Source organism: Gallus gallus, chromosome 4 (assembly GCF_016699485.2).
Source record: "Gallus gallus isolate bGalGal1 chromosome 4, bGalGal1.mat.broiler.GRCg7b, whole genome shotgun sequence".
Classification (NCBI taxonomy): Eukaryota; Metazoa; Chordata; class Aves; order Galliformes; family Phasianidae; genus Gallus; species Gallus gallus.
The window spans coordinates 62708044-62723615 of record NC_052535.1 but is presented as its reverse complement, the minus strand read 5'-3'; the positions used below and the strand labels follow the sequence as shown (position 1 = coordinate 62723615).

General features: G+C 41.9%; 1 protein-coding gene across 4 annotated transcripts in view; it reads left to right on the top strand.

Annotated features, from left to right (window-relative positions):
- Window positions 1-218: 218 nt before the first annotated feature.
- The window catches only part of ZDHHC2 (zinc finger DHHC-type containing 2), a 31986-nt gene continuing 16632 nt past the window's right edge, over window positions 219-15572 (top strand). Inside the window, exons 1-3 of one of the 4 annotated variants that reach the window (XM_046940370.1) lie at window positions 219-460; window positions 11686-11712; window positions 14993-15087. In XM_046940370.1, coding sequence (XP_046796326.1) covers window positions 11691-11712; window positions 14993-15087 — 117 coding nt within the window. In that variant the 5' untranslated portion in view covers window positions 219-460; window positions 11686-11690. Of the gene's footprint in view, window positions 461-577; window positions 603-910; window positions 1089-1131; window positions 1732-11685; window positions 11713-14992; window positions 15088-15572 lie in introns of those variants that run through there. The other 3 variants (XM_040699414.2, XM_420689.8, XM_040699415.2) reach the window with 3 other exon arrangements.

The window sequence follows — 15572 nt, the reverse complement described above, 5'->3', positions numbered from 1 at the left end:
ATGACAAGGGCACGTGGTTTTGCACTGCATTAAAAACACTGCAGCTATACGGCCAACTCCATTTTGCATGAATGTAGTAAACACACCAGCAACTTGTCCTCATATTTTGCAACCTGGTGGCACACCTACATCGTATTTTATGTTGCTGGGTTTTTTTTTTCCTCTCACATCCTGTTTCTAATCAACAGCTGCTGCATTGCCATTACTTTGCTGTAGAAATGGTCTCACGCACGGGGCATTATAGAGCCTTTTTCCAAGTGTAGACACGTTCTGTGCCCACAGCTCCCCACACTCACTGCTCTGCCAGCGCTCTGGGAGCTTCCAGCAGCACGCAGGGACTGGGCCCTTCCCGGCATTTCTGACGCCCAGCCAGGATTCGGCTGTGCATCCCGTAAGGCGGCCTGGACTTACTGGGACACCTCAGGGCTGTTTGATGACGATGCCCGTAACTTTGGGAAGGGTGAGTCAGCAGCTGCGTGCCGCCAAGCATCCCGTGCCAACACCGAGCGGTGCCGGGGCTCCAGCAGCCTCGCAACGCCTGCCAGCCATTGCTGATCCATGTGAGGTTTTTCGTTAACTGTGAAACACTGCCTGCAAACCGGGTAACGCTCGTCCAAGTGTTTTTAAAGCGTTTTCAAGGGAGGTCAAATATCACCAGCCCTGGGTGCAAAAACATGGTGGATGCACCATAAAGAACCACGGGATCCACCGCCCGCCCCAAGCCTTGCAGCGCTTCTGCCCAAGCCCGGCGCCTGAGGCACCGGCACCGGCCAAGGCTGCGCCCCCAGCCCGTCCCGGTGGCGACGGCGATGGGCGGGCAGGGCCGCCCCACGAGGGGGAGGAGCGCGGAAGGAGGGACCCGGTGGGGCGGGGATGTGCGGCCGGGCCGCGGGCCGCGGAGTGCGCGGCCGGGATGCGGTGCGGGAAGATGGCGGCGGCGGCGCCCTCCGCGCCTGCAGCCGGGGCGGCGGGCGGCTGGGGTGGCGTGCGGCGCCGCTGCCAGCGGCTGCTCTACTGGGTGCCCGTGCTCTTCATCTCCAGCATCCTCTGCTGGTCCTACTACGCCTATGTCACCCAGCTTTGCCTGCGTGAGTGTCGCCGGACAGGGAGGGAAAGGGAGGAGGGAGAGGCGGCGGGCTGCGCGGGACGGGCGGGTCGGGGGCCGGGGACGCTGCCCGTTGTTTGTCCGCTCCGACGCCACGCCCGCGGTCGGGGCTGCAGCTCGTGCAGGCGGCGCGAGCACAGTTAGCGCTCCCCTTCGTTGCACAGCTGCGTGCAGGAGCAGAGAATCCTGCCGGCTGGCACGGAGAGGTACCGGAGAGTTCCCGGTCCCGGGGCGGTGCGAGCAGAAGGCTTGGGGCGGCGGGGCTCCCCTTGCCGCTGGTCGGCTCCCCAGCGGCTCCCGGAGGGGACGTGACGCCGACCGCTGCTGTGCCCTCAGGAGTCACCCGGCTGCGGCTCAGCGCTCCGCGACCGCTCGGACTGTGGTTACCGCGCACCGGTGCGAGCTGGTTGGGTTAGGGCAGTTGAACCAGGAGGGTCTGTTATACATTAAGCTAGTTCGGCTCCCTGAGCCGACTTCAGTTCCTGCTGGAGAGCATCTTGTAGGAAACAATCTTTACATTTTAGATGTGTCATGATGTTTAGATGCTTCGCGATTGTCATGCAAGTGTTCCACGTCACAAACGAGCGCAAATTATCTGTTGTTTCCCCTTCACTCTGCTGTTGGAGGTGAGGTTCAGGGACTGTTGATCTGCTCGGCATCAGTTCGGTGGATGAGCGTGAGGGGGAGTGCCCTGGTCAAGCTCAGTGTGTTTGTATGGCTGTGCAACTTTGCTGGACTTCAGCTGTTTGTGTTAAAAATCTCAGCAGTCTGGTAACTAATTTGACGTATGTATATGTGTGTATATATATATATATAATATTTATTTATTTGTTTGGAAGAATGTGATGAGAGGGCTCGTGTTGTACAGGTGCTTGGCTGCACAGCTGGGGCATTGCACCAGCAATGTTTTCTAGGCCTAGAACCTCTCTTTGAGTGAAAGGCACCAGCACTTGCTGCACTGGAGATGAGCTTCTTACAGCTTTTTTTCCCCCCACTAACAACATTCAAATTTCATAAATTCATTAAGATTGGAAGGACCCATAAGATCATCCAGCCCAATTGTCAGCCCATCATCCCACAGGCACTAATCACATCCCTCAGTGCCACATCTCCACGTTTCTTGAGCACTTCCAGGGACAGTGACTCCACCACCTCCCTGTGCTGCCTGTTCCGGAACTTACTAAAAAATTTTGTTAGTTTTAAGTGCTGCTCTTCAGCTAAGGGCTGGGATTTGGGTACTGCATTCTGACAAGGAGTGAAGGGCCCACTGTAGTGTGAGGAGGTGTTGTCCTGCAAATGGCGGGAAGTGGCCAAGTGGCTGTCAGGTGGCAGCAGGAGGGTTGGATGCATCAGGAGTCGGTGACCCTATAGTCAATATCTGTCCCAGTGCACACTGTCATTGATACTTAGACGGTAGAGTTGGCTTAAAACTTACCGTAAGCTATGGTATGTAAGTTCTTAACCGCACAGAGCAAAAGGCTTCGGATAGGAAGGAAGGGAGGTGGACTCTAGTGATGAAAGCTGCAGATACAGACGTCCTTTCTGTGGGCAAAGGCATTTCTTTAAATTTTCTTTCTAAATCTTTCCTGCCCATTTCTTCTGTCTTACCGGTGTTGGAATTCAGCATAGCAGTTACCTGTGACTAGCACTAATTCCATCTCTTATCCGTATCTGGATGTTTTTCCTCATTTTTGGCATATTAAGGCAAAACAAACTTGTGTCTTGTCTCACTAATGAATATTTAGTGTAAACAACAGACGGAATAGCTAACAGCTCTGAGAATGAAAGCCAGCAGCAGGAAAGGACTGTAAGCATTTCAGGCCTTTGAAGCCAGCCTGTCTGTTCCACTCATCCTCTGCTCCTGCAGTGCTGCCGGCTCAGGGGATGTGTGTAATGCTGATTTGATTGTGACTTGCTGTCACTGCTGCAAACAACGAAACAATGTACAGCAGACAGCATCAACCATTGTGCAGCAGGTCTCAGCAAGCAGCACTGCACATGTGAATGGTTTATTTGAGCTTTTAGTGATGGGAGTTTCAATGAGTAGTTTGGATGTTTTTGCAATTTTGTCCGTATTGAAGGAAAACGTTTACATTTTAAAGGGGAAAAAAAAGTTCCTTAAGGTGTTTCCTTTCATCGTTAGGACTGTTAGGGATGATAGTTACAGCACTGAGTAACGCTTTAGATGTGGGTAAGGGGAGGCAGGAGTGGAAACTAATGATATAGCATTAGAAATTATGGGGGGGAAGAAGGGAATTGAGAACTTTGACCTGTTATATTACCATGGCTTTACCTTTAAGATAAAGGAGAAAGTTCCTGAACACTAGCAAATGTTTTTCCTCTCCTGTTAGCTATGGAGTACAAGAATTACATGTGCAGCTGAGTCTGTTTTTAATAGTTGCAAAGCTGGAAGTGGGTTAAACACAAAATAAGTTTATTTTCAAAGAATCTGTAAGACAGTACGTGAGAAATGCTATTCCTTACAGACCCAAAGGACAATACTGCTGCTTGCAGTGTCTCTGTGTGTCACTTTGGGTCAGGATGTGAAGTCATCACTGAAGGGCTGGACGGAACACTGATGTGTGTGGAAGGAAACATGCATTGTACTGGAAACTTTATTTCTTTATCCAGGAAAAATCAGAGACTGCTGTAGTGTAGATAGACCTTTTCCTAGGATCAGCAATACACTTAAGTAAAATGGGGCTTTCTTTCTTCTTTTTTTTTTTTTTTTTTTTTTTGTTTGATTTGTTTTAATTTAATGGTCAGTTGATGTCTTTCATCAATTTCTCTGTGAAGGACTGAGGTGTATCTATGTGTCAGTGCTGGAGATGAGTGTTACATTTTCCAGACCATCAATGCCATTTTTGGAATCAGTAGAATAAAAGACAAATATCTCAGCTGAAAGTCCATGTCAACACGATGAATCGTGGCATTGCATACAAATATGCAGGGTAATATTATTTTTTCAAGTTGGTGGAAGCATGCATCCAGTAGTATGCAGTTCTGAAGAAAGAGATGAGAAATTCAAGTGTTGAAATGACTGCTTATTTTTAGGAATGAGAAAATACTTACAGACTTTCAGTAGCTTAAAACCAATCCTGTCTATGTACTGGAAAAGGCTGCATGCTGTAGAGGGTAGGTTTTAATCCAGGATTTCTTGAGCTTATTGCTTCTGATTAATTTGTAGTCTTTGGTTAAATCAGATGAAGCTTCATGTGAGATACCACAACTTGTCAAATTAATTTCTTCCATAAAAATATTCCACGTGACCCCAGATTCTCACACCTAGAGATAAAGTGAATGCAAAATGATGCTTGGTTATAATACATATGGAAGCACATGGTAAAATCTCACCATTTTCTAACTCCTGCCATTTGTCTGTGTATATCTGGGCATGCATAAATATAAAACTCAAGAGATTTTTAAACATATTTCTTTTCATTGCTTTTATTTTCTCTGTTTGCAAGCCTTTCATATTTTCATAAAGAGTGATGTGCTTTCAAAAAGAGAAATTACAAGCTATGTATAATTAATACATTCAGTTTTGAAAGTGAAGCCAGTGAAATTTCAACCAAAGTTACCTGGAAAAACAGCATGAACTGCAAACTGAGTCTTCCCCCCATCCTCTTAATTCGTATGTCCACACTCAGAAAATGCATTTTGGATCCAGTAAATTCTGTGTATGCAAAGAAAATAACTTTTCTCATGTTTTCCTCCTTTAGTGCATCCCTAACTCCCGTTAGTAGAGCTATAAGGGGCTTTGAGCAGTTGTCCACTCTGTGCTTTGGGTGAGGCAGAACCTGTAGTTATTCTGCTTCTGACAGTTGTTTGTCAGAAACGTTCCTGACGGTGTTGGATATAGGGATATATTCTTTTTCCCTACAGGTTGTGATTTGAAGTTACTCATAAGAAGGAAAATGTGGAATGTTGTCACCAAGAACAGTGGTATTGTCAACAAAAACATCTGTCACAGCAGCTGTGCTGATGAAATGTTTGTCCAGTTGAGTACGTGTTGGTTTCATGTATTCAGCTTTGATCCATTTTTACGTGGTATTGATTTTAATCTGAAGGATAATGCTCATGGTCAGGAAATCTCGTCTTGAAATACAGCCTGAATTTGTAACTTTAAAGGAGGTAAACCAATGTGCCATAGAGCATACAAATGAGCAGTACACTTTTTTTAATGACTTCAGTGAAGGGAGAGGGAAGAAGTATTCCCACCTGGCTAATGGTGTGGCTGATTTGGGAAAGTGTAAGCGACTTCAGCAAAGCTGAAAGGAGAGGCAACAAGACGTTAGCAATCCAGCCAGGAGAGCTCATAAACTGCAACCTAGTATTTTGGACCTGAATATGAAACTACGCTTTGCCCACCACTACCTGCAGTACAGAAAAACATGATACAGAGTCCAGCTGCTAAAGATGTCAGTGGCTGTGGAATGGATGGAGGACCATCCAGGCTGGTTAGCAATGAGTGGAGGTTTCTGACTGAACGCAATGTCAGTGGAATGGAATTATGGTGGGATAAAAAGCTTCTTAACTTTCACAATTTAGAGGCAGAATTAATCTGTGCCCTAGAGGCATGGCATGGTGTCGTCCGGGGATCGGGAGCAGCAGAAAGGAAGGAAAAAAGTGGGGGCCCAAGACTTAGTCAGCTGGATTTGAGCTCTTCGCTCCATATGTTCTCCAAACGGATCAAAGGATTTGTGGTACTTACTGCTCGCGTCTTCTAATCATCTATTTCTTACTCTTTGCTATAGAAATACATGGAAGTTGTAATGTGATTGATTGTTGACAAATTCCCTCTCTGAACATTTGCTGCTAAGGTAGCAAAGGATTTTGGTCAAAGCATACTGTATATTTATACCGTGTTTTGCAAACACTGCTTATTTTTTTTCTTTGGTTACTTTTAGGAAAGTTTTTTAAACTCACAGCTGAAGTAAAATTGGCTTCTGGATTTTAGCCAGCACAGTTCCCGTGTGTTTCTCATCTTTAATTTGATTTCTCTCAGAATTTAAAAAGAAAAAGAAATAATTCCACTTCTGGAATTGAGTTAAAGTCTGTGTTAGTTAAGACTGATATTTCATCACGTGTAGTGCCCGCTGTACTACCTCTAGTTTTTGTGCCTTGAAGGTTAAACTGTGGCTATAAATTGAAAAATCTTAGGTCTGTGATGAAGATATAATTATCAGATAGGATTGTGTCTTTGGTTGAAGATGTAACACATGCTTGACACATAGCACCTTGTACAGATATATTCTTTCTTTTCTATAAAAAAATCTGATCATACATCAATTCTTTAGGAGTAGTCTTCAGGTATTCTTTGTGGCTTAGAAAGTAAATAAGAAGTCTGTAGAGGTGAAAGATGAGGTCTGTTCTGTGACATACTCAGTTTGCAAGCAATGTTTTTGTTGACCCTACCTAAGAGACTGTCAGATAGCAGCTGCCTGCTGAGTAGAAGGCATTGATGTAGTTTGATGGGCACGGTGCTAAGGGTTAAAATGAATCTACCAACACATTCACAAGTACTGCCAAATCCAAATGTGCAGATTACTAAGGACTGCTTAAGCTGACTTTATATCTCCCAGGAACCGTTCTTTAGCTTTTGTCCTTTAATGAAGTACTGGTGGCTGAGTCTTCCCCCTTGTCGTTTTGAATCAGTGCAGTTCACTGCTCTGTATAGAAGAGTGGTAGTTTGTATTACTGGCACCAGTTCTTTTTTCTTTTTTCTTTTTTTTTTTTTCAGACAAGGATAGAATATTTGTCACAATAGTAAAACGTTTTTATATGTACGGAGAGTTAAACTGCATCTATAGATCAGTGTTTTACTGCTTCAAATGTGCTATAAAGATAAAACACATACTCAGTTTTGTGAATCAGGTCCAGGACGCTAAGTTATATAAAAGTTTGAGAGAAACAACTATTTCTAGATGTGGCTGTGGAGTCTCAGAATTAAATCCATCTGATATTCCCACTCCAAAGTTTTAAATATTTTATAGATGTACATCAGATGTGGAAGCAAGATTTTAAATTTAAAAATCCATTCGTTGCTTTCTCGAATTTCTTTATTATTATTTTAATCCATTACATTCACTGCTCAGGAACTTTGATTTGGGGTTTAGAAATCAAGGTAGATTTAATACCAAAAAATTGATGCGATTTTTAATAACGTTAATATTTTTTTTCCAAGATCTTTGGGGTTTTGTGCTAGCAAGATGTCTTCCCCTGTGTGCAGCTACCTGGAGAAGGATACTGCTTAATTTTTTCCATGAGGGAGAATAAAAGATTTCTAGAGAAAATGAGCCATGTTTTAATCAATGGGAAATCTAGTTCTAATGCTGTGTTAAGGCCTGACCCAGTGCAAAGTAACTTGGCAGAGTCAAAGGAGCATGTATGGGTTAACCTTTTACAAACAATTTGTAGAGTCCAGCAGCCTTTGTCACACTGTCTTACTGTTGTGTGATGGACCTGCTTCAGTTAGTCAGAGGCTGTTTCTGCTGGTCATTTTCCATCTTATCCTAGCCTGCCCTGTGCCTGAAGTCCTGAGGCTGAGGTACACTCTGGGTATCTTCAGTTCTGTGGAAGCAAGCTCACTAAGGCTGTACTGTGACAAACCATATCAGCAGGTCTCTGTGCCCAGCAATGTGATATCCTCTTAATGGCAAACTAATTTGGTTTTTAAAAAAATCTTTATTGTGAGGGTGCCAGAGCGCTGGCACAGACTGCCCAGAGGCTGTGGAGTCTCCACTTAAGAGATCATCCTAAGCCCCCAGGATATGGGCCTGGGCACCCTGCTCTGCGTGACCTGGCTGAAGGAGAGGGACTCTGAGGTCTGCTCCAACCCCAACCAGGCTGTGGTTCTGTGATAAAGGAGATATACTAGGCAGTTTTGAGATAACTTGGTTGCCAAGGCAGCATTCCTAATGTTTGATTACCTTTATCAGCTAATGGGATTAATTCTTCAGGCTTTTCTGTGTTCTCTCCATCCTGATTGTTTTCCCCTCTTCCCCCCCACCCCCTCCCCCACCTATATTCTGTAACATAACATTCTGTCTTCAGTCCACTGTTAGCTTTTTGCACCTGCAGACAACGTATTTGGCATTGTAGACTACTGAGTGTGATGCGTCTTGGTGGACGGTATGCAAGAAACAAGGCTTCTGGCGCTAGAAGTTGGCATCTACTTTGGCCAACATCCCACGTATATCCCAGCCTGCTCCCTGATGCTGATGAGCACCGTCTGTGGGCTGTGTAATGAAACAGAGAGGCTCTAATTATGTGATAGTCTGCTGGTACTGAACCGTAAATGGCATCCTGGCAGCATAGCAGCGGAAGGCTAATTGCTAATGAGGCTGGCCCTGCAGTATCGCAGATGAGCAGAGCTGTAACTTTTTACTGACTACTTGAAGACAGGTCATGAGTTTACAATTACCTCTGGCTCTGAAAATATGGAAACTGCCATACCACTTCTATTTCAAAGGATTTCATCCTGCTTCCTCTGAAATTGTAAGAATTGCTTCACAATTGGGCTTGGTGTGTCCTTGATGCTTATTTTTGGTCATTGCAGATGTAAGTACTTTCTACGCTTATTATTTCTATGCTATTTGACTACCACTAAGTGAATGTGCAGCAGTTAAGCTCATATTTATTAATGACCATACGTGGTCTGACCTACTTTTTTGTGCATTACCAGCAGTGAATATAACCCCTAGGAAGAGAGATGAGGAAACCACTAGAAAGCATAGTATAAATGATTCACAAAATACTATATAATCAAATACTGTTGAATAATATTGCAAAGCCAAATCACTGTATCTACTGAAAAAATAGAGAATGATTTTTTTAGTAAGTACATCAAGGGTGCTTTTTAGAAGGTGGGGAAAATAGCAAACGTTTCTTTGTTCAAATTAAAAATTAGTCAGTTTTTTCTTGTTAGGAAACGATTGTTCCATGCACTTAAATAGCATGATTTTTAGAATTATAGTCATCTTGTAGTTACCCTAAGAAGATTTTGTATTGCAGTCATTCTACAAAAGTAGCTTTTCACAAGAGATGTAAAGAGAAGTCTGAGTTGTAAGGGTTGTTCATTTTTCTGATGGTTAATTCCCCCATATGTGGGGGAAAAGAGTTATAGCAAATCTTATTTCATCCTCGATCCTGTGTTATTGCAGATATCTGTTCATTACTTTCCCACAACTTCATGCTTTCTTCAGGGAGCCTTTCTCAAAGGTGATTTAAAACGGTGCAAACAGAGGAGTAATCGTTTGCCCTGTGAAAAGTTGCAGGTTGTTGGATATCTTGCATATTCCTCCACATCACTGTCAGGGGGGATGTTTGCATAACAGTTCAGTCAGACTCCTTATAAACAGCCATTGCCATGTTTGTGGAGATAAAGAGTGGTGAGGTGGAAGATGGTGGCTGCTCTCTGGAGTTGACCCTTCTACTTCCATCTTGCTTAGTGGGAGCAACTCAGGAGTGCATGGAATAGCTCTGAGCCTTACCAGTGGGTAAGAGAGAGTACAGTGATGAGATGTGTCCAAAAAGCTGGTTCTCAGTCACCTGTGGGCACTTAACATTTTAGCCTTCATAGTTTGTAGCTGCTGTCAGGAGTACTTGGCTTCAAGCTAGATATTGCAGAAGCTGAAAAGATGTCCCACTGAGCAGATGCAGACTCTGAAGAGTGTATTTAATCTGGGAGGTGTACAGAAATTTTGAAAAGCTGTAGGCTTGCAGTGAGAAAGAAATTACTAAATTTGAATGTGTCAGATGAGATGGTCCCTTACTTGCATACATGCAGAGAGTTTTTGCTGTGGGCAGATGGACCATCAGCATTCAAAGTCTCCCTGTCCTTAACCAATAATTGTAATTGGTCGCCATCAGCTGCCCTATTTTAGAGATGAGGATGAGTGGATTAAGAGAACGTGCTTGTCTGATGTTTGAGACTTATTTTCTGAACACTGAATCAACAACTTAACTTTGGATAAAATGTATTACCTAATGGGGGAAAGGGTGGTGACAAGTGCTCTCAACAGTGCTCTAAGCCATTCCCTTGTTAGGAGGAAAAATAATACAGAGGTCGGTTGAATTAACTTTAGTTTGAAATTAGTTCTTCTACACTGTATGCCTAAGACTTTTTTTGTTAGCAAAGAGTAATTATTCTGAGAAGACTAGCAAAATTTCTATTAGAGACTGTGATGGTATGGTTATGAAGGTATGCAGAATCCTCACTAAGTGGAGGATGAAAATCTACATTTGTGAACTGGCTTTCTGCCCTAATTTGAGAGCTCCAGTGCTCTTAAATTAATGAATTAGCTCTAAACATGTCTTTCAGTTACTTCACGTGGACGATTGTTTACTTAAAGTTTTGGTAGTTTTTGTACATTCTCATCCTGCAGCATTTCTGCTTCTCAGAGTCGTGTATGTGAGTTTCCTCAGCTTCTTTCTAGCAGTTATCTGGGTTGACATCTAGTTTATCAAGTTGTGCTGTCAATTAGCTAAGTCAGAAGGTCGTGGACAGACTGGAGTTTTCTTTATAATTCACAACCTCTGTGGTGTCTTTCTGATTTCTGTAAGAACTGTATCAACATGGTCATTTACTGTTTTCACTCAGGTTAGGTAGGTGCTTGTTTTAGTAGAATTATAGTCAAATACCCATTTTAATAGACCTGTAATAATTTAGCCCATCTGGTTCAAAGCCCTTATCAAAGCAGGGTTATATGTGAGATCAAGCCAGGTTGCTCAAGCTTGTATCCAGTCTCCAAAGGTGGAGTCTGCACTGCATCTCTGGCCAACTTGCTTCACCAGTTAACTGTTCTAATGATGGAAAAGCTTTTCCTTGCAATAAATCCAATCCCCTCATTTTAATTTACAGCCAGTATTTCTTGTCCTTAACCAAACACTATTACATTAGCCCAGCTCCATCTCCTTGATGCCTCCCTGGAAGTACTGGAGGGAGGGTTGGGTTCTCCCAGAGCTATACCTTCCCAATGCTGAACAAGTGCCAATCATGCAGTCTCTGCTCAGAGGACAAGTGATCTGGTCCTACCAGCCAGGAGGCTCTTCCCTGGACTTGCAGCTTGGTTGTTTTTGTGGGCACAAAGCTGGGGGCAACATTCCGATTGTGATCTATTTTGGTCTATTTTGATTTTTATGCCTTGGAGATCTGAGGTGTCACTGACAAAACCAGTTCTGGAGTCTGAAACCTCGACCTCAAAAACAGAACTTATATAAATAGTGAACATTATAAAGATCATAATAAATAACTTGAAGAAAAACACCTAGGGAAATAACTGCTCTTCAGAGATGGCTTCTCTTGGGCTAAACTTAGGCAGCTTCAGATAAAAGGAGGTGCTATGGTGCTATGGAGGCCTGTGAGTAGGAGACATGAAACCTTGTAAGTAATTAAATTTGGTATTAGCTATTTACCCATATTTGTGATGAATGTATACAACTGCCCTGTAAAAGTGTGATAGTACGTGGTCTTAAGCTTGTATCATTTGATGATGATTCTTCCCTTTTCAGCTGAAAACAAGTTATGTCATTTGCTATTTAAACATAATTTTTACTCTTTCTTTCTCATTTTTCAGTAACAATGACAAACATTGGAGAAAAAGGTAAGATTTTCGTTAGCTGTTTATAAGTGGAATTCATATATCGGGGTAATACAGTAGTTTTCCAATAAATTGAGATGCACATCTAGTCAGCTTTAAATGAGTTTCTTCCTTTTTTTTTTAATGTTCCTCAGCTCCCTTTGTCATCCTGTTACTGCTTTTGCCATTCAAAACAGAGATGAGAAAACAAACTTCTTACTGGTTTTCTGAGGAGGCAACTAAAATAATTGTCATATTCTGTTTTGAATAACTTTTATTTTAATTCACAACAGGGAAAGCACGTGTAAAATGAAGGAAAATGAGCAGTGTTTGTGCAGGGTACAACTTAACATAACTGGGAGGTGAATTTTTTCTTCAGCTTCATTTTAGCAAGTATCTTTGAATGAACAGAACCCTTAAGATATGTAACCCTTCTAAAAATTAATAAGACTTACCTGATTAGCTATCACTGGAGCTCCTACCCAGAGCCGTTGAGGCTGCTTTTCCAGGTGCTATTTTAAAGCTATATTGCAACTTGGAACTGCAAAGTGTGGGGCCATAGAGCTTGTAGAGGAGGGGAATAGAGGCTTGGAGGCATACGGTGTGCTGCTTACACTCATGTAGTTCCAGCAGGCGTTTGAGACTCCCTCACTTAGTACAGGCTTTTGCTGATAAAGAAATATTTGCTTGAAAAACTTCTTTTTCTATTCAGTGATCTTCTCCATGTGTGGTTTACCAGTGCATACCCACAAACTTCAGCAGACCTTGAGACAGCTCCAGCTTCTTGCTGCTCCTTACCAGAAAAACCAAAGGCCTGTGTGTTGTTCGGCATTGCTTGCAAAGCAAGTTAGAATTATCAGAAAAAGACATTGGAAAACATTAAATGTCCTTATTTTTAGCTGCTCAGAACCTTGGAAAAAATTTCACCTGGCCTGTAGTGTTTTCGGAAGTGAGAGCTGGGTAGGTGTGGATTGCTCTGTATTATTGTGTCGTAACCTTCCAGGTAACACTAGCTATTTTTAAGTGGGTTATCTTCATGTGAAGGGTACACTGTTCCCTTTGTTTGTTTAAATGAAGAGTGTAAAACTGAAGTATTTCTGCCTGAGTGCTGTAGTAGCAGTGGGTTAGACTAGGCTCCATCGCAGTGTGGGAGAACAGTTGCTGGGTGAACTGGGAAAAGTGATGGATCAGGATCTCAGCCATACTGGAGAACTGAGGTGCTTGGGTCTTGTGCAGACATTAAAGGGAATAATGTCTTTAGGCTATTTTTTCTTCATATGTATGAAAAAGATACTAATTGCAGTTACCATTCTTGCAACACTACAGACGAGGGTTAGTAAATGCATGGTGTACCAAACTGATAGAATCAGCCCTCATTTTATACCATGAGTATATTATTTTAAATAATACTGATTTTGATTGAGAGAATCAGGGTTTTTTTAGAATTGATTTTAAAAAAAGTTCTGCTAAAAATATGGACTGTTTCTGACAGATGCTCCTACAATAGTGAAATAGTCATTTAGTGGGATGTTGTGGTTGCTCTGGGTTCCAGATTTATTCCTTACTTATGCTGATGAGATTTTTTTTTCTTTTTACAAATAGGACATATGGCACTGTGCAGCGTTGCTCTTCAGATTTTGTTGGCTTTTGTTTCTTATTTTTGTAACTGTCTAGCAAATGAGAATAAATATTTACCATGTTGCCACTCCTTTTGAATAAAAAAACATTGGTACCAGAAACATATATTCAAGAGCTACTCTGGAGGCAAAACTACAAAAAAACAAGAATATTCAGCACTGCTTTTCCTTCAGTTATGTACAGCATCACATATGCACTATGGAAAATTCTCTAATGCTGAATAGCCATTTATATTTAGGCTAACCATTTGGGGACAGTATTTCAGACAATTTTCACAGAATCAGGTTGGAAAAGACCTTAAAGATCATCAAGTCCAACCACAGCCTAACCATACTATCCTAACTAACAACACTCGGCTAAATCATGTCCCTGAGCACCACATCCAAATGGTTTTTAAACAGGGATGGTGACTCAACCACCTCTGTGGGGAGCCTATTCCAGTGCTTAACAACCTTTTCTGTAAATAAGTTTATTACCCTTCTTACCTTTCTCACCCTTCTGTAAAGAAGTTTTTTTCCTGATATCTAACCTAAACTTATCCTGGTGCAACTTAAGGCCATTTCCCCTATCCTGTCACCTGTCACCAGTGAGAAGAGACTGTGTAGTGAAAGTGCGCAGGTTTCACTTTATGATGTCTTCTGATGATCTTATGAGTTTACAGCAGCTGCACAAAAAATATGTGACATCTGTAGAATCCTTGTAACCCTGTGCTCTGTATAATCTGAGTTCATCTGTACAACAGGGGAAATATTTTGCACTGCTGTGGTCCTGACTGGCCTTTATTTGCCAATTCTGTACTCAAGGAAGAAGAACTGAAGGAAATGTTCCTCCCTGTATACTAGGGCAAGTAGATCAGAGAAAACAAGTTTTGGATTTAGCATTCACTGTAGTGAATTGATGGCATCACTGGTGACTTTCTATAGTAATGTGCAGAATGATTGGTATGTACAGTGAGAGCTTCTGAACAGAAACACATATCAGTCCATGGCAGGCTCTTTGAGTAGATGTTACATTCTCTGTTATTGTAAAACAGACCAGCATGGTAAATGTTGCCTGGCTTCTGTGTTGGGTTTTTTCTTTTTTTCTTTTTTTTTAGGTAAATCCCTGAATATATCACTTGCTGTGAAGAATATAAAGTAGTGAGTGCTTTAATTTAAAGAACCTGGAGGGCAGCACGGAATTTTTAAGATTCAGTTTCGAAAAGACTGGATCTTAAAAATCTAGCAAAACATACTGACCAGTTTTGGTTACTATTCAGGTATCATATGCACACTAAGTCTCCTCTCTCTCCAGCTGTTTAGATATTATAACACCTTCTTGTTTAGGTATCTATAATTACCACGTGGTTTATGAAACAGAATGCAGACCTGAGTCAATTAAGTATGATTTAACCAATGTGTAAAGAGAGAGTACTTGCTCGGTGCTAGGCTGTTAACAGTTCCCCTCAAACTTTTGAAATATGTGTAGCCTGCATAATGGCTTTCCCCATGCAGTCTGTATTTGTCTCACGTAAAGTTGCAGTGCAGTATTTCTGTTGCAGAGCTTTTGCAGAGCCTCTGTATTTACATCTGTTAGAGCAAATACCTGTGGTATGTATCATATCTGTCTGCAAGTACTAAAATATCACTGGTCTGTTGGTATTAATTCTGTTCCTTTTTGATTTTAGTTGTGTGCCTGGTCGCTTACCACATATTTTTCATGCTGTTCGTCTGGTCATATTGGAAAACAATCTTTACTCTACCAATGAATCCTTCAAAAGAAGTAAGATAAACTTAACTTTCATTTCTGAAACAGCTTAGTCAAGTGACTTATTTTGTAGCATTTGAATAACTTAGTCTCTGATCTCATGTGGTTTTTCACGATAGAAAGATACAGCTAGTAATTGCAGCTTCTTATCAGGAATAAGTCAGATTGCAAACAGCATCATAACACATATAATAAAAAGACGCCTCTAAATGTTAAAGATATTTGAATTAATTTTTAAAATAAGATAGTGTTTATTATTTTAAAAGGAAGAAAAATCCCTTCAGTTTAAGGAAAAAAAAAAAGCATTATTTGAACTAGTAGTTTAAATCTCTACAGGGCCATGTATTGTGTAGAGGAAAAAATCCCTTCTGTGTGTGCTTAAGATGCGTTTTGAGTTGCCTGTCAGCATTTGTCAGCTGTTCCCTAAACACAAACTACTACCACATCTGTTTGGATACGAGGGAATTTGACTGTGGCATGAGCACCCAGTCAGGTAAGCT